Source organism: Periplaneta americana, chromosome 10 (assembly GCF_040183065.1).
Source record: "Periplaneta americana isolate PAMFEO1 chromosome 10, P.americana_PAMFEO1_priV1, whole genome shotgun sequence".
NCBI classification, from domain to species: Eukaryota; Metazoa; Arthropoda; class Insecta; order Blattodea; family Blattidae; genus Periplaneta; species Periplaneta americana.
Genome location: NC_091126.1, coordinates 174,931,359 through 174,951,685, shown reverse-complemented (window position 1 = coordinate 174,951,685; position 20,327 = coordinate 174,931,359). Strand labels below are relative to the sequence as shown.

The 20,327-nt window shown below is 35.3% G+C and overlaps 1 protein-coding gene, 1 long non-coding RNA gene and 1 other non-coding gene across 3 annotated transcripts in view; 2 read left to right on the top strand and 1 right to left on the bottom strand.

Annotated features, from left to right (window-relative positions):
- Positions 1-8,884, top strand: part of LOC138708169 (post-GPI attachment to proteins factor 6-like) — a 56,263-nt gene extending 47,379 nt beyond the window's left edge. The window contains exons 12-13 of the mRNA XM_069838435.1: positions 5,514-5,660; positions 7,729-8,884. Of these exons, the coding sequence (XP_069694536.1) occupies positions 5,514-5,660; positions 7,729-7,926 (345 nt within the window). The 3' untranslated portion in view covers positions 7,927-8,884. The remainder of the gene's footprint in view (positions 1-5,513; positions 5,661-7,728) is intronic.
- LOC138708172 (uncharacterized) overlaps positions 1-20,327 on the bottom strand; it is a 144,660-nt gene that overhangs the window by 43,528 nt on the left and 80,805 nt on the right. The window lies entirely within an intron of this gene.
- TRNAC-GCA (transfer RNA cysteine (anticodon GCA)) lies at positions 316-392 on the top strand. Its single transcript has one exon. It is a non-coding gene; the product is annotated as a tRNA-Cys (tRNA).

The following is a 20,327-nucleotide window of genomic DNA, read 5'->3' as shown; positions in this document are numbered from 1 at the left end:
CACCGGGAATCGAACCCTGGACCTCTCAGCTCTGCGCACTGAGTGCTCTTTCCAACTGAGCTATGCTGGGACACGATCCACGGTGCCGGCCGAACTCCTCTCGTAATGTTTTACTGCCTTACTACCTGCACTTTAGACAATGTAAGTCATACATGCAGGAGCGCATATTTAAATTACTTTATGGCCATATCCAACCTCAGTTAGTGACAACTGCTAACAGTTAATACATCACATATTCATTATATATAAGGTCTCGCCTACCTCATTGAATATTACACGACTACTATGAAGTAGCCAGTGTGTATTATCATCGTGTCCCGGCATAGCTCAGTTGGAAAGAGCACTCAGCGCGCAGAGCTGAGAGGTCCCGGGTTCGATTCCCGGTGCCGGAACGAATTTTTCTCGAATTAAATGATGATAATGCACATTGGCTACTTCATAGTAGTCGTGTAATATTCAGTGAGGTAGGCGAGACCTTATATATAATGAATATGTGATGTAGAAATTTGTTATATTGTGTGTACTGTACTTTATATAAAGAAGGGAGTATCTCATTATGGGGATTTGGGTCTTGTGAAATTCCCTTTAAAAGAAACCCAGATCTGTTGTTAGGCAGGGGATATATTAGCAAGTATACTGAGATGAGTGAACAGCATCGAAATTCAATATGATGAAGAAATGACCAATAAATTTTACCTGGAGCCCACTTATCGGGGACAGGGTTTCTTGCATGTTGTAAATGTACATTATGGTTCTGCCAGCTTTTCCTCCTGGAAAAAGCCATCGCTGACCCAAGAACCTTGGCTGCAGTGGCTGTAATGCTAGCAGACAGAGGGAGAGAGATCGGTGCAGGTCAGAGTCTCTGTCATTACATTCACTTACTGTATATAATTTGAAGTGATTTAGAAAATAAAGATTTGTCCTTCTGTTGTTGGGTTAAAAATTTGTGATTTACTTAACTGTGCAATTTAGATGAGCAGTATTGATTTTAGATCATGACATCTAAATACAAGTCCTTTCAGATTTTATACTGGAACCTTGCTTGATATTAAATGCCTGTGCCAAACAAGGTTCATGTATCCAGTGTATATGAACTGATGGCACATGATGATACATTTACTAAGAGCAGAGATATTCTTATAAGAAAATCGGAGAATGCTCTGCATGATTCTCGAGAGGATATAATGCTTATCCATTGTACAGAGAATTGTTCCTTTTGGCAATGTCAACATATGAGTGTAAATGTCCTTATGAAACAATATCTCTCAGTTTTTTTAGTGATTGATTTTAGCGCGTTTTTACCCAGGTGGACACAGGGTCAAGTATAATTTGAACTGACCAGCATTTCCCTGTGTTCGCTTTGTCTGTGATGTCCGTCGCGCTGACCACATTACCCCATCCTTCCAAACTCTAAACTGGCTACAGCTTAACGAATGTAGAAATTTTCATTCCCTTGTTTTCCTTTTCCAAGTCCTTCACACCTCTACACCTACCTATCTTGCCTCCCATTTCAGTTACCTGTCATCATATCATAATCTCTTCACACGCACGCAAAATAGCCGTATACTAGCCATACCAACACATAAGACATCATCGTATTCATCTCGCGCTTGTGGAATACCCTACCCAGTGACATCAGAGACTGTCGGAATTTAGTAGCGTTCAAAAGCAAACTTATTAAGCATTTTCTTACTGCGTACAGTAGGTTTAATTTTTACTAAATTAATAAAAAAAGTTTTCTCTCTTCTTAACTTTTACAATAAACTGTCTAGCCTTTATTAATCAGTTAATCTTTTAGTACTTTGATTTTTATTGTATTTGTAAATTTAATATTAATTGTAATTGTATTCTTGATATTGGTCCCGCATCGTGCGTCGTGGTCTAAGTCATCCTGCCTAAGACTCGTGTTATGGAATGTGTGCTGGTGCAAGTCCTCATGAGGGAAGAAATTTTCTCATTAAATTTCGGCCAGTGTATGGGACCGGTGCCCACCCAGCATCGTGATGCACTTGGGGAACTATGATAGGTAGTGAAATCCGGTTGCGAAAGCCAGCTATAATGGCTGGGGGATCATCGTGCTAACCACATGATACCTCCATTCTGGTTGGATGATTGCCCACCTCTGCTTCGGCATGTGGACGTGAGGCCAGGAGCTCGCTGGTCAGTCTGGGCTCTTCATGGGCAGTATCGCCATGGATTATTATTATTATTATTATTATTATTATTATTATTATTATTATTATTATTATTATTATTATTATTATTATTGTAGTTGTAATCCCCTGGTAGAGGGGAAGAGAAGGCCTGATGGCCTTATCTCTACCAGGTCAAATAATAACAATAATAATCATCATCATCATCATCATCATCAAGCTTCCTATCAGAGTTGAATGATTTTTGTGGTATGAAGTTGTTGCTAAATGAAAAGACAAAGTCAAATTTAGATTGTATTTTTAATATTTGTACAGCCTTAGACACAAAAAAATGACCACTCTCATGTAGCTTGAATTTGTTTAAGTTCACTTTGGGCAGCGCCTGGTTCACACGACTAGAGCAGGGATGTTTATTTTGCAGCTAATTTACTCCTTGAATATGAAGAGTCCACTGCAAGAATGATGGATGTCATTTGGAATACATTTTGCAGGAGAAGCAATTGAAAGTTTGAAATGCTTAGCGCTCAAAGCTTAACTGTGATTTTCCAATCATTATTGGACAATGACTATTAGTGTTAATGGCATATAACTCTCTATGTACATTCTATATGTCTTAAGCTATGCATTGACAGTCTTGGTTCATTATCGACAAGAAAGTGACATCCATCATTCTTGCAGTGGACTCTTCATATGTATTCGTTATAGATTATTCATAACACTTGACTTATAAACAGACAGAAAAAACAACAAAGAAACAAAACAAAAGAAAAAAAGAGCGGAGGCGCACATAAGAAATTCCTTCATGTGTAAACCTAAGCTCTCACGTAATCAACCGACATCTTCCGAAGGGGACTTAGCATATGGCAGCCGGTCATTTTTTTTTCTCTAAGACTGTACATTTCCAGTATACTACATGCTTAGCAATGATTTTCGTGAAACTGATAGTAATTCCATGTTCTGTTAAGCTGCTTGTACAGATGAAATTCATTGCTTCACAAGACTTTTTAAGACTTGCCAATACTTTGCAAGTTTTACTGTTAAATCACATACAGTACTTCAAAAGTCTTTGATTGTTTTGAAAGTAAATATAAATATGCTCTAATTGATCAGAGACTTGACAATTCCTTGAAGTAATTGGCCAATAGGATTCGAAAATATTATGGTGCCAAGAACCATAAAAACATGATGTCCTGGCTGAGAGAGGTGGTTTGCGAGTTAGTTGAATTGCCTTTAAGCAATGGATTCTGCGGAATACCACAATAAAATGAAGAAAAATGATGCATATGAAGAAATAGTAAGACAGATATCTCGAGTTAAGTTTCAATACATGTTAGTGTTGCCACCTTTTCTTTTTACTGGAAAACTGGATACATTTTCGTCTAAAACAGTACCTTGTGGCATCCCTAATTTTACGTTTTGAATATTACTAAATTGATTATTAATTTTAGTTACCTGGTTTCTATTACTTAAATGTGATTTAAACAAATTTAGGACTATTCCAATGACACCCATGTTTTCTGATTTATTTCAAAGTATGGTATGATCAACTGTATCGAAAGCTTTTCTCAAATCAAGGAAACCACCTAAACATTTATTTCCCTCATCCAACACTTTAGTAATCCTCCAAGTAGCATCAATGATAGCAACATCTGTACACAAATTAGCTCGAAAACCAATCTGATTTTCAGATAACAAATTATTTTTTTCAAGATAATTCATTAACCTATTTTTAATGAATTTTCCAAAACTTTACAGACTAGGTAACACTATTAGTCTTATTTTATTCTTTCTATCACCAGATTTATGTACTGGAACAGTTACAGCATTCTTTAAACAATTAGGAAATACTCCTTGAGAAAAATATAAATTGAAAACATAAGCAAGTGGTTTCGATATATTCATAACTGTCATTTGCAAAGTTATGTTAGTAATACAATCTATACCAGGAGACACATTGTAAATATTTTGTTTTGAAATGGTATGCAATTGTAATATTCTTCGTTTTAGTGTACCTTACAGTTATGTAATAGAAATATTATTATTTATAGCCTAGTTACACTCCTATTTGGTGTAAAATATTAATTTTTTGTATGTAGAGAGCTCATAGCTGTGGCAACTCAACCAAATAAAAATATTTTGAAAAAAAAATTATTTGGGGGCCCAAATTTGAAAAAAAAATATATACCCAATGCAGGATTGTACTAAAACCGATATATCTGAACCGTTTTTAAAGATAGATTCAAACAGTTTTTTGCGATGTATTTGCAAAAGCATGTTCTAAAAACTGTCTGTAACAGAATTTTGATATTAGTCCCTATGTTTGTAAAATAAACAATTAAAATTTAATAACAATTTTCTGATTTCCTTTCTTGCAAGCAAACGGAAGTATTTTTAAAATGGAATAAATTAACAAATTTCTGTTATAGAGAAAAGTTTCCTAATAGTCTAAAGAATGTGTGTTCTAAATTTCATGCATGTATCTTTAATAGTTCAGAAATTATATCAATTTTTGTCTGGCAATGTAGCAAAAAAAAAAAAATGAAGTTACTGGAAACCGATAAAAGCGGACATGTGATTTAAAAATCCATAGCACAGGAAGTTTAAAAATGAAGTCTCAACATCCGATAAGGGCACAAATACCCACAAAATGTTATGCAATGCTTTACACACATATCAAAGGGTATTTTAAAGAAAAAAAAATTTTGAAAATTTAATTTGCCGGAAACAACAATAAAAGTGGGCGAATGATTTAAAAATCCATAACACAGGAAGTTTAAAAATGGCAACTCAACATCCGATATGGGCACAAATACCCACAAAATGTTATGCTATGCATTCCACACATATCAAAGGGTATTTTAAAGAAAAAAATTTCTTTTGAAAATTTAATTTGCCGGAAACAACAATAAAAGTGGGCGAATGATTTAAAAATCCATAACGCAGGAAGTTTAAAAATGGCGACTCAACATCTGATAAGGGCACAAATACCCACAAAATGTTATGCTATGCATTCCACACATATCACAGAGTATTTTAAAGAACTTTTTTTTTTGAAAATTTACTCATTTTTCACCAAAAAATACCATCCTCTCCCCTTAAATTGTAATATCTGTTAGGTAGGCCTACATGTTTCAAAATCTTGTCAAATCTTAGCAATATGGAAGAATCTTTGACAAATATTTTTAATATTGATCAGTCTTTGACTAGTTTTCTTGTGTAGTATTGAATTAGAAGGTAAATTTAATCGTGTAAAAGCAGCTATAGCCAAAATCTGTTTTAATTTATAGTTTACAGGTAATTGTGTGTGTACTAATTAAAGACAAATAGTTTTATGGTATATTGTTATGTATGGATATCCAGGTGGCAGCATGGAGCATACGCTGCTGCCGCCAACGGGCATGCATCCATCTCCAACGCTCACTGGTGCTACTTCTCCTGCCAGGAATCCTGCTGGCTGCCATAGGTCTCATTCTGTTTGCTTTCATTGAGACTGAGGCCAATTACCAAGTACGTTGCATTGTATTGTATTTATTAACATTCCATGGTATTCATACATTGCTTACAGCTAGAATATGGAACAAGTCAAGAAACTTAATACTATTATAAAGTCTTAATTTATAGTCACAGTCTAGATGAAATTTATTTATTTATCTAAAAGATAACAGCTCCCTGTATTAACAGGCTGCCACAGAGACAGAGCATATTGAGCAATAGGCAGTTGGAAGTATAAATAATATACATATGTTTAAGTTGAAGGGAGTCTTACAACAACAAGAAATGACTGAATAAATAAGTAGCTACTAATTAATTAGTTGAAGATCATTGTTGACCGTAGAGATGGTTGGGGAGTATAAATATTGATCCTCTCAGAGCTGCAAGAACGATGTCATCAATTGCCTTCCTCTGTAGGCCGAAACGTTGCCAGGTCTGGAAGAAGAAACCGGGAATAGTTCCGCGCGCTCCAACCATAAGGCCTATTACTTCAATTTGTTGTAGACTGTATTTGTCCTTGAAATATGGAACGGTACGTACATACATGTCGTTTTTTTTCCTATTTACATCTTCAGGTTGGTTCTTTTGTTTTTCAAATCTAACGGGATCGATGATGTAGCCATTGTTGTTATTTGGCGGGAGGGCAATCATGTCTATTCTTCTTGTACTGCCATTGTCTGCCAGTCCGTGAACTTCTTCGAACACTTGAAAATTTATTGATCTAAACTGTTCGGCGATCATCGAACGAATTCTATGGTGTCGTGAGTTACGGAGTACTTCACCGTGCGGACAAGAGCCCAGGACATGTGCAAGTGTTTCTGGCTCTCTGTGGCATCGCCGACAGAGGATGTTGTCCCGAGTCCTGCCTGGAAGGGAACGTACGGAAGACACGTGTGCAGTCATTTTAATAGCTTCGCGCCACTCGCTAGAGGTTAGGCCTTCACGATGTCGTATCCAGGAATTCGCCGGAGTAAACTCGCTGTATAGCTCTACGCCAAGACCTTTCTGAGGTAGCTTAGCCCACTCCTCTAATTCCTTTTCTCGCAGTTTTTTCTTCATACGTCGAGCGTCATACAGATGAGATTTACAATATAGTCTACCAGTACAACACATAGTTTTAGTATCAATTTCATGAAGTGTTATTGAATGTCATGAATTCACCTACAGAATAGAAGGCGTGAGAAATTAGATACTTCTTTAATTTGGCCCTAAATAATTTTATGTTTTGAGTTTCATTTTTTATATCGATAGGTAGGCTATTAAAAATTTTTACTGCCATATAATGCACTCCTTTTTGATAGCACGATAGACTTGCCGATAGAGTATGAAAGTCATTTTTTTGACGTGTATTTATGCTATGAACTGTTGAATTATTACAAAGTTTTCACGATTACATACGGGGAAGATTATTAATGAAAAGATATACTGACAAGCCGTGGGCATTATTTGTAGTTTTTTTAAAATAGTCCTACACGATTCCCTAGATTTGGCACCTACCATTATTCTAATTACTCTTTTTTGTAATAGAAATATATTGTTACTATCTGTGGAATTTCCCCAGAATATTATTCCAAAACTCATTATCGATTGGAAGTATGCAAAGTATATTGTTTTTAAGGTATTGATATTTACTATCTTTTGCATAGATCTTATAGCAAAACAAGCTGAATTTAGTTTGGGGGTAATTTCTTTAATATGATTTTTCCAATTTAACACATTATCGATTTTTAAGCCAAGAAATTTGGTTGTTGTTGTTAATAATAGGGATCTATTGTTAATTATTGTGCTAGAAATTTGCGAGGTTGAATTTGCACAGGATTTAAACTGAATTATGTTAGTTTTGTTACAATTTAATATCAATTTATTGACTGAGAACCAGTCACATATTTTGAAGAGAATTTCCTCTGTTGAAGATTGGAATGTGTCGGAGTTATTGGCTGTAATTACTATATTTGTGTCATCTGCAAATAATATGGGATGACCTACATCTTTTATTAGGGGGGCAAGATCATTTATAAACACTAGAAAAAGTAGGGGACCTAATATTGATCCTTGTGTTATATGTCCACTGTTTCTGTTTCAGTATGTCCATAGCGCATGGCATATTGTGATTGCCCTCTCCCTGGTATTTTTACTACCAAGAAAGTGCAGCAAACAGCAGAATGGTGCATGCCAAGGCTCGAACGAATCGGAACTCTTCGATGTCAATGACTACTATTCTGCAAGTCCTGTATTTGTCGTCACTTCAGATCTCGATAATTTATTAACCACTCAGTCATGAGGGTGAACTGTTCATCGCATTTGTTTTCGTATTACATAAGCATAATTTTATTACCTCAGTTTTAAAAGTATGTTGTGTGTTTGTATGTGTGCATAGTCTGTTGATATCATATTCTTTGGTATGTGTGTTATATTGTGAGAAAATTATTTATTATATAAGAATGAGTATGTTGTATTTCTATTTGTTATGTGATTTTGAAATTACATGACAATATCGGTAGTTGATCTGCAATTGGCCGAATTTTGCACACCAGTTGATAACATCGTCAGATTGTGTTCAAATCGTTCTCTTTCCCAAATATTATTCATAAACTGTTGGCCAACATCACAAGTCTAAAATCCTTGTGAAATGTATATTGATAATGTGAAAAGGTTTAGAATCCTTATTCTTGGGCTTTATTTTCATATCCTGTTTAGATTGTCTTTTCTGATAAATACCAGTGACTCAACTGGGAGTGTGCTTTAAGGCTTGTAGAAGAGTAAAAGCAACAAAGCTGACAAGAGTATTTCTCCATTAGCAAATTTATAACAAAAGTGGTTCGTATATTTTTACATTTTTGAAATGTGACGTTTGCAGTATTACTCAAAGCTATAGATTTAGAACTTTTATTATTCTTGTGTCACATGACTCTCGTCATATAGACGTTTCTGTTTCTACTTTGGTGTTGCAAAAATATGTAAAAGCTCTGATCTGTAGTATTCAGTAGATATCATTTTAGAGAGCTAAGTACTTAGGGAGGATAATTAAAATATTATTCTAGTAAATGTTGACTCAACTATAGTTTTAACTCCACTCTAATAACTTTAATTTCTTTATTGGATATTCGAATTTGTATTGACAACAGCCATTATAACATTTTTCATGCTGAATTAATAATATTGTAGTCCACACCTGTGGAGTAAAGGCTAGCGCGCCTGGCCGCAAAACCAGGTGGCCCGGATTCGATCCCCGGTCAGGGCAAGTTGAGGTTTTTTCCGAGGTTTTCCCTCAACCCAATATGAACAAATGCTGGGTAACTTTCGGTGCTGGACCCTGGACTTATTTAACCAGCATTATCACCTTCATCTCATTCAGACGCTAAATAACCTAAGATGTTGATAAAGCGTCGTAAAATAACCTAGTAAAAAATAATATTGTATGTGGGAACTTGAGAATCCTTCATTACTTGTCCTTTGTGATCTCGCAGTTGAATTTGAGTTTCTTAGGTTCAAACCCAAAAAGCTGGTGGATTTTAATGGGAAATAAAATCCTCAACATGGCCCTCCCCGGCAGAGATGTAAGTTGTGGCATAAATTTGCAGCACATAAAAGAATTGTAGTCTCTAAACGAGGGTTCCAAGGAAAATTTGCCAACAAATTAGTAGCAAAACTCGTGCAACGTGATCACTGCTGAATAAAGAGAAAACTAGTCGAAGATATGTTCTTACTGAAGACAAATTGAACAAGATATGTTCCTGTTCAGAAGCCAGTCTGAGAAAGTCTAGTAAATTAACTAAACAAACAGGAGTATCAATAGCATCTGCATTGTGGACAACAAAACTGTTAAAATTGATGCCATGCAGAGCAACCGTGCTTCAGCACCTGCCAGTAATGTGGGAGCAAGATTACATTATTGCACATGTCTTCAGCAGTTAGTACATGACCGAAATGTTAATCCAGAACTAGTGTTTTATAGTGACAAAGCCTGGTTTTTTTATAGCGACTATACTAAGTCACAGATATTGGAGTTCAGAAAATACGCATATCTTGCATGAGGTTTCCTTATATGACGTGAAAATCTTGATGTGGTGTGTGTAATAAGTGCATGTAGATAGGGCCACTGTTTTTAAATAATAGGGTAATTTGTGAATATGTTACATATTGACTCCATTCTTTCGTGAATTGACAGAAAAAGAGAAAACTTATACTTATTTTGTGCAGACTAATGTGATTGCAAATATTTTTGTGAATGAAATTAAGACAGTCTTCAATGATTGTGCTATTAGTCGAAGATTGTGGCCATCCTTATTTCTGATTGGACCAGAGCTATTAAATTTCTTCCTTTGCCAGCAATCTTGTGATGCGATGCAATTCTTTAGTATTCTGTTTACTAGCTGCTATTTCTGATTCTGTCACTTTGTCATCTATCCAATTGCGATACTCTTTTCGAACATTGTTCTTAATTTCTCTATGTAAAGAATTATGCTGTACCTAACTTGAAATTTCGCTTTTTGCAGCCTTGTTTTACTTTTATTTAATTCCAGTTTCATTTCTCTTCTTTTAATGAACAAGTTCCCATGTCTCTTTTGACATTCAATCTTTTCTTTGTATATTTTTAAACCCGAGTATTTCTTCACTTGTTTTTAGGAATATATTTTTAACTTTTTTCCAGTTATCTTCTACTTTTTCTGCTAACTTGGCTTCAGTTTCTGCCCCATTTTTAAATTCATTTTTATTTTTCTCTCTATCATATCTACTTTCAGTTCCAATCTGAAGTTATCCTATATTATTTTGTTCTGTAGTTTACCTATTGGACTGGATTAATCTTGCTCAGGATAGGGACCGATGGCGGGCTTATGTGAGGGTGGCAATGAACCTCTGGTTTCCTTAAAAGCCATTTGTAAGTAAGGAAGTAAGTTTACTTACATCATAACGTTTATTTCTTGTCTCAAATTTCCTATTACAGCACGAATATTCAATTTAAAGTTTGCTACCAGCAGATGATGGTCAGATCCAACGTCCATGCCATCTTTCTTTCAAAGAATAGGCCTAGTACTGGTAGCATGTTTGTCTCCAACGATTTCTGAAATGTCTTCCAACAGACTTTTCCATTGTGGTGTATAACATAGAATCTAAGTATTCTGGAACATTCCATTCTGTTTACCTGTTGAAGCCAGTATTCCTTTTCTTTTGTAAATATTCAGCACCAGGTGTTATTTTTAATTGATCTTCTATTTCATCATTCTTCTTGTAATTCAAAAGACATAGTCATCAGTTCTCCTTAAAAATATCACTTCTACACCTGTTAAGCATCATTCATCTTGATGTCTAATAGTCCAAGCTTCACTGGCATAGATGCCAGTGCCAAAATCTTCTCAAAATTTGGGTATCTTGAATTTTGCTTCTGGACTTTTGTGACTGGGGGAAAAAAAAAACTTGGTTCTTGATTTTCAATGTTTTATTGTAGTTTTGGATTTTATTTGATAGTTAACATCCGTCTATAATCTTTTCACTCTAAGAAAAATCCTAATGTAAACAATAGCACGTGACTGAAGTGAGGCTTCATTGGCCGCTGTTTGGCGCCATAGATTCTCAGTATGTGTTCCCGCCTACTGTTGTACATTCTGTTTCATGTTAAACATTTCCCGTTACTCGTCAAGTAGGCCTAACCTCACTACTATGCATTCGTTTGTTTAGGAAACATTTACTTTATAATTACTGCAATTAAATTATTTTTAAGTCTTATGTCTTCACAATGGTCAGTTGAGGATACACAAGCCATACTTCAGTATCACATGCTTACATGAACAACTACGAGCTCAAGTGACGTCAGCTTGTTACAAGAACAGACTACTTCAGTATTACTGTTGGTATTCATCGGTGTTCATAGTACATAACAAAATATAAAAGTAGCTCTTCTTTTACATAACATTTTACACATGAGTGAACTTAAATGTTTCATCATATTTAACAACTAGAATTCAATTTTTTATTTTCAAATAATACAAGATTGTGGTTTCCAGATACGAAAATAAACAAAATATAAAAGTAGCTCTTCTTTTACATAACGTTTTACACATGAGTGAACTTAAGTGTTTCATCGTATTTAACAACTAGAATTCAATTTTTTATTTTCAAATAATACAAGATTGTGGTTTCCAGATACGAAAATAAACAAAATATAAAAGTAGCTCTTCTTTTACATAACGTTTTACACATGAGTGAACTTAAGTGTTTCATCGTATTTAACAACTAGAATTCAATTTTTTATTTTCAAATAATACAAGATTGTGGTTTCCAGATATGAACTATATTTTCCTGCGTCATGTGAGTGTTTCGACTGGGAGCCAATCATGGGTATGACAGCAACGTGCTTATGTTTACATTAGGATTTTTCTTACAGCGAAAACAGTATAGGTATGTTAGAGTATAGCCTAAATATTTAAAGGAATTAACCTGTTTCAGTATGAAATATCCAATCCAATTCTTGCTTCTCAGTGCTAGTTCAGCACAGTAAGCACAATTGGACTTGATCCATTAGTACTGCAGCCCTATTAATCTTCAAACAGTCCTCCGTGATGCATTGCTTCAGATGATCCATGTATCTGATTTTCATTAAGTACACTTGTGCCTTCAACATATCACATCCAAAAAAATAATAATAATGATTTATTTAACCTGGCAGAGTTAAGGCCATACGGCCTTCTCTAACACTCAACCAGGAGTAAAAACTGCGTTATAGAAACACTACAAATTTACAAAGTACACACAAAACTAATAATAATAAAATGTAAACAACAAGTAAGAAGAAATCAGACATAATATATAACATACAGAAAGAAAGAAAAAAGCATAATAAAATGTGAACAGCAGGTCAAAAATAAATGAGGCCTACAAAGTATAAAAAATAAGACAATTATTGATAATAATAATAATAATAATAATAATAATAATAATAATAATAATAATAATAAATAAGAATAGTAATGATAATAATAATGATAATAATAATATTAATAATAATAATAATAATAATAATAATAATAATAAATAAAATAATAATAACAGGCCTAATAGTAATAATAATACTAATATTAGTAATACAATAGTGCAGTACAAAGCATACAATGAATACAATATTTTTAAGTATACACAGTAAGGAAAATTATGTTTATATATAGCTCAACTTATCACATTAGAGATATACCATTATCGGAAAATATGAAAACAAAAATATAAAATAAGTTAAATATCACTAGAACATAAAAAAAATGTGAATACGTGGAAACATGCAATACAACACTTGTCATAATGGGGCGATTCAGATGATCAAATGGCCAGAGTCCATTTCACATGGCCACAACATCCACATCGAATCTAGATAGGAAATTTTGTATCCGGTCAGTCTTTCACTGCTACATGCTGATGAGATGATGTGTCAATCACCATGATAGAACTATTCAGGCCTCCTTCCTCTTGCATATGAAGTTGCATTAACTTGATAATGTAAGTGATTTTCCTCAGTTATAGTCACTGCCTTGTAAGAAAAATGATCCTAAGGTCTGCTTGCCACTGCCCACACCAAACCATCACCTTTGGTGATGCATGCTCTTTGGTAGGGGAAATCCAGTGAGAATTGCCTTGTGATCAGTGCTGAATATTTTATTTATTTACCTCCTCATTCACATAAAAATTAACTTCATTACTGAACAAAACCCAATCTTTGGAAACGTTTGGATTAGTGTCTAGGCACTGTAAAAAACAGTGGCACATTTCCATTTGATGGTTCTGATCATTCTCTGTATACTGTTTTTGCTGTAAGAAAAATCCTAATGTAAACACAAGCACGTGGCTGTCATACTCGTGATTGGCTCCCAGTCGAAACACTCACATGACGCAGGAAAATATAGTCCGTATTTGGAAACTATCATCTTGTATTATTTGAAAATAAAAAATTGAATTCTAGTTGTTAAATACGATGAAACATATAACTTCACTCATATGTAAAACGCTATGTAAAAGAAAAGCTACTTTTATATTTTGTTATGTACTATGAACGCGGATGAATACCAACAGTAATACCGAGGTAGTCTGTTTTTGTAACAAGCTGGCGTCACTTAAGCTCGTAGTTGTTCACGTAAGCACGTGATACTGAAGTATGGCTTCTGTGTTTGGTTATTAAACATAAGAGTAGAAACCCTCTCAAAAGCGGAGAAAAACAAATAGTCTTAAATGTATATAATAAGTTATGTGAGTTTTAATTAGAGTAATTATAAAGTAAATGTTTCCTAAGCAAATGAATGCGTAATAGTGAGGTTAGGCCTACTGGACGAGTAATGGGAAATGTTTCACATGAAACAATGTACAACAGTAGGCGGGAACACGTACTGAGAATCTGTGGCGCCAAACAGCGGCCAATGAAGCCTCACTTCAGTCACGTGCTATTGTTTATATTAGGATTTTTCTTACAGCACTTATAACTTGTTTGGACGAAATAATTTCTGTTTTCAAAATCTTTCGGACCATAATCTGGGGTACTCCAGTTGCATGGACGTGTTGTATTAGTGAAGTGGTGTATTTTTTTTTTTTTTAATTATTTTACTTGGTTATTTAACAACGCTGTATCAACTACGAGGTTATTTAGCATCGATGGGATTGGTGATAGCGAGATGATACTTGGCAAGATGAGGCCGAGGATTCGCCATAGATTACCTGACATTTGCCTTATGGTTGGGGAAAACCTCGGAAAAAACCCAACCAGGTAATCAGCCCAAACGGGATTCGAACCCGCGCCTGAACGCAATTCCGGATCGGCAGGCAAGTGCCTTAGCCGACTGAGCTACAGCGGTGGCTGAAGTGGTGTATTTTATACTTCCTTCAGTGAGGTAGACTTGAATAAACAAAAAAACAACAATAATAATAATAATAATAATAATAATATATGAACATTATTTTAAATGAAGTAGGGCATGATTTCAATCCAAAGTGATTGATTTGGTTTTTCTTTATACTGATGCGATGTATTACAAAGATGTGAGATGATAGCTTTACACAATTGCACTGATCTCAGACTAAGACTGTTTGTCATGCTATAGTTATGATACCACAGGTCATCTGTCATTACTTTGTACATGTAGTTATCTCAATAATATTTCAGTAATTTAATTTATTTTCCAAGCTATCTCTCTAACATTCTTTTGGTAATTTTTTCACGAAATCGATATAAAGGATTTTCCAATAAGAATGTCCTACTTTTAACATATAACAGCTGCCATGTTTATGAAACTATAGCAGTCATATTTTTCCCATGGTTACAATTGTTGTTGACAAATAATCATGGAACCTTACACCATTCCAAAACACGTAGATATTAAAATTTATTAGGTATTAAAAATGTGATCCATTCACCAAGCATTCCATGCGTTACATGAAGTGTATGGTGTGTGTAAGACACTGGGCTATGATAAGGGATTATTTCTGGCCTCAATTGGAAGGTATGGATTTCAGAAATGTCTCGATTCAGCAAGATGCTACCACGTGTCATACTGCTCACGAAACTGAGGGAGAAGTTCAGACAGAGGCTTCATCATTTCATGTGGTGGTGATGTTAACTGGCACCCGAGATCATGTGATTTAACGCCACTGGCTTACTTCTTATGAGGTTATGTTAAATAACAGATTTATACCAACAAGCCAGAAACAGTTAAAGACCTAAGGAACAATATTACGTGCGTTATTCGTGAAATTGAGCCTGTCTCAAATATTGTTATCTTAGACTCAGTAAAGACGAAGGCAAAACTTCCTTCTATTGTCACTGTTAACTGTGAAATTCACCGATTACACACAATTCATGTCCACACATTTTGGATCCCTCACTTCAATTCTGGAACAGAAACACAGTACTACTCTCTCATAGAAACATTCAGTTTTGCCACCACCAAGAACATTTCAAGTTCTCGCATCTGCAGAAAAGTCCACACCTGTGGAGTAACGGTTAGCGTGTCTGGCCACGAAACCAGGTGGCCCGGGTTCGATTCCCAGTCGGGGCAAGTTACCTGGTTGAGATTTTTTTCTAGGGTTTTCCCTCAACCCAATATGAACAAATGCTGGGTAACTTTCGGTGGTGGACCCTGGACTCATTTCACTGGCATTATCACCTTCATCTCATTCAGATGCTAAATAACGTAAGATGTTGACAAAGCGTCGTAAAATAACCTACTAAAATAAAATCTGCAGAAAGAGTTTTCTACATAATTTTCGGAGACCATTAAGAGGTTTTCCTGGCATATCCTGTTTCAACTAAAGGTACAAAAATAGCAGGACAATCCTACAGAGTGTACTTACAAGGGAAGGGTTTCACTTTGAACAGGAATTTTGTATCCAAAATTTGTGTACAAGCCCATTTTACATCTCTGTAAAGCTCCCAAAAGCATTCGTTTGTGTAATGTGTAGTTTGTCTGTTAGAGCAGTGCACTAGTTGAGGGGTGGGGAGAGCACTGCACAAGTTAAGGGGATGGGACACCTTACCCGTAAGCCTAGCCTAGCCTAGAAGCTAGTGCGAGTGGTAAAATGTCTAAAGCCCATTTAAAAACATTTTTCTCCAACGTCCTGTCCGAAAATATTGCAGCTAATCAAAAATGTACACTGTTGTACGAGTCATTGAATGTGCACAAGGACACGACCTTAATAAATGGATCATTCCAAGGCTAAGACATGGAATGTATGATCATTCCACCCAAAAATCTAAATATATCGAGCCTCTGGATATCTATTTCCTTAGACAATATTATGCTCATAGGATAACAGATTGCATAAGGACTCTTGCTGAGAATCCAGAACTTAACTTGGGAAATTGAGTGTTTATATTGAAAATGCACTCTGTTATTCATAACCAGTTGTCTGCTCCAGTGTACCGCCCTATGCTTCAATATTTCTGGCAGTCAGGTGGTTACGTGAATCCTGAACAAGTCTCGGACTTCAAAAATGTAATTCGGGTGGCATTTGATTTTTCAGCACTGGAGTGTGATTCAGAAGATTGTTTAGGTATTGCCTTTGCATGTTGTGCTTATTGCTCTGCTCCATGCTGTATCATGCATTTTATGGAGAATCCTTATGTACATTTTTAAAGAATACCAACCAAACGGAGAGTTACACAAATGAATGCTTTTACAGACTTCATCACCATTGTGAGGTAAGTCTCTGTACAAATTTTTAACCAAAAATTGCTGTTCGAGCCGAAACCCTTCCCTTGTTAGTGTCTGCAGTTGCAGGAAAACTACTAAACTTGCAAAAAAAAAAAAAAATGAGCTGGGAGTGGAAACCATACATTGTCCCTAATCACCTGATTTTATTCGTGATTTTCGACTGTTTGACATACTGAAACTCGCACTCCAAGGAAGAGAATTCTCAAGGAGTTCCAGCTTTGTTTCTGCAGTAGACTATACAGTATCCATGTCTATAACATAACCTTCATGATTCCTGAAAAACTGCTATGAAAAGTGGATTCAATAATGGTAACACGGAGACTGTGTATAAGTGTGAAGTATGTATATAATTAATTGAAAAGAATAAATTAATACAATTACGTTTTTAGGCATTACTTTTAGATTTCTTGCATCTATGTGGAAATATATATTTTACCCTTTATTTTGTGCAAAAATTATTGTGGTTAATTTTAATTTAATGGTATAAAAAATTGGAAACTCTTTTGCGAACAGATCATTCTCTTACTTGCAACACCAAGGTAGTTTTCAGTGTTTAAATGTTCTTTATACACTGGCATTATTAGGTCTGTTTTCGTGAAGGAAACTGTAACATTCTTAAATATATTCCTACTGTTCATGTCTGAACTATAATTCTGCTGAAACACAAATCAGTGTGTTCTTTATTTTTCAATTATCTGAAGCTTTAATATAAGTTAGATTTCTTTTTTATAACATGTTATACGTGGAATTTATATTGTTTTTATACACTTATTTGTATTATTTGTGTCTTCCGTAGAATAGTTACCGAAATGTAACACAGAACTTATTATTATGAAATGGAAAAACGATTGTCCTTTTAATTGGACATGAAAGACATGATTCCAAAACGTTGGAAATAATGTGTTTCACGACATACTCATTTTCTTTTGTCCCCCATCCCACATATTTATACAACCCTCTTAATCTAACTATATTCGAGCACGTCTCGAGAAACTGCCATTTAAGTGCAGTGCAGTAAACTTTAATTTTACAATAACATTGGACACAGACATCTTTTATGTCACCTACGTATTCAGAAAAACAAAGTTCAAGTTTTCTGTGTACATAATTTTTCCTAAGTCATCTAGTCATGAAACGTAAGTCCTAAGATATTTAACTATAATTTCAGGGCTGAATTCTTGATAGTAATATAGTTTTTCACTCTAAACCGAAACTCTACAATAATGTAATAATTATTTTTTTAATTAAGAATTTTTCAAAGAAGGAAACTGGGTCAGAAATACAAGAACTCAAACTATGTAGGCTGCATGTATATTTTATTTATTTGTGATTCATGGTGGCATATCAGGAGTGTCTTTTCTACTCTTATTGTCCTGCTTTTTATTTGAACATGAATCTGATGATAGCATATGTATACCTGACACATTACCGTGGTTGGTTGAGATGAAGAGGGTTAACATTAGCATATCTGACTTAAAATTATCTGTTTATACTAGTGTCCTTGTTTATAATTTTCCGTGCATTTTCACAAGAGGGGTTACGCTAAAGACGTTTTCTTGTTCATGGTGCTAGGACAGATATGCTATGACTAGCTGATATAATGGATATATAGTATGTTTGCAGTAAGACCAGACATTTACTCCATTATAATTATAAACCTCGAAGTCGATTTGAAATCAGTATGCAATATTTTCACTATGTGAATCTATTACATGCACGCATGTCTGGGTTACCTTTGAATCTGTACATATTTCAGATTATATACGAGGGGGATCCAGGAAATAACGACCGTTTTATTGTAATAATGAAAAAAAAAAATTTATTTGAAAAAACAAAGTCTGTTACATTACTGAAGCTTCCTTTACTTCTCTACATAATTACCACCTACATTTAAACATTTGTCGTATCTGTTCACTAGCTTTAGAATTCCCGTGTTATACTCCTCTGCCACCAGTTCATTAAGCCAGGTGTTCACTGTCTTCAACTCTTCATCACTTCCAAAACACGTACCACCCAGAAAGTCTTTCAGCTTAGTGAAAAGGTGAAAATCGCTAGGAGCAAGGTCTGGACTATAGGGCGGATGATCAAAGATTTCCCAACCGAATTGATCCAGCAATTCTCGAGTTGAAGCAGCAGTGTGCGGGCGGGCGTTGTCGTGAAGAAGCACAACTCCTCTCGAAAGCATTCCTCGCCTCTTGTTTTGGATGGCTCGCCGTAGTTTTCGTAAAGTCTCACAATAACGATTTGCATTGATCGTAGTGCCTTTTGGCATTAAATCCAGCAAAAGAACACCTTTGCGATCCCAAAAGACAGTAGCCATGACTTTTTGTGTTGAGAGAGTATGTTTGAATTTTCTCGGTTTCTTGGGTGATGAGGGATAATGCCACTGACGTGATTGGCGCTTGGTCTCTGAGGTGTTGTGAGACATCCAGGTCTCATCACCAGTCACAATTTGATCAAGAAAGGCGTCTCCATCTGTGTGATATCGTATCAAGAATGTCAATGATGAGGCCATTCTCTTGAGTTTTGTGTTGGTCACTCGGTTGCCGTGGAACGCATCGTGCACAGATTTTGTGGTGGCCAAGATGTTGCGACACAATTTCACCAAGCAAAGAACGAGAAATGTCAGGAAAGGCAATATGCAATTCGAGTGATGTGCGCCTGTCTTGCAAGATTCTGTCGTTCACTTTAGTCTTCAGGTCTTCTGTGATGAGTGATGGGCGTCCAGGTCGAGTTTCATCGTGGACATTTGTTCGCCCATTGTTGAACATTTCGCACCATTTTCTCACATTTCTTTCATTCATTACAGTATCACCATACACTTCTTTTAATTGCCGGTAAATTTCTGCAGGTTTCAAATGTCGGGCATTCAAAAATCGAATCACACTCCTCACCTCACAGTCGGCGGGATTATCAATCACGTCGTTCATTTTGAAGTAACACAAAATGCACAATGGCGACTTGTTGCAACCAGTACTCACAATATTATGAGAACACATGTTAAGGAAGCCAGTTGACCTTCAAACAAGGAAGGGGAGTCAGCTGCGTAGCAGGTGTGCGTGAACAGTCATTATTTCCTGGATCCCCCTCGTAATTCCAGTAAGTCTATTTTACGGGAGTTTAAACTTAAGAAAAATGAGTCTCTTGATTAGGGCATAATTATTTCCTTCATGGTATTCAAATTATTCAAGGTGGAATGAGATTCAATGTATTTGTTTACAGTGATGAATCACTGAATTAAAAAAACGGTTATTAGTTATTTTGTTTTTCTGTTTATAGATTTCTAAAAGAAAAAATGTTGAACCAACTTTATTCCATATCAAGAGAAGTATTTGCTTTTACAGTGTAATTTGTGTGATGATATGGGGCATTTTGAGTCCAGTGAAATGTTGTGTTTATCTTTCCTCTCTAAAATGTACAACTTAGGATTTATCTGCAGTATATAATTACGAAATTTACTCACTGCATCAGTTTTAGTACCGGTGAAGAGCTGAGAATA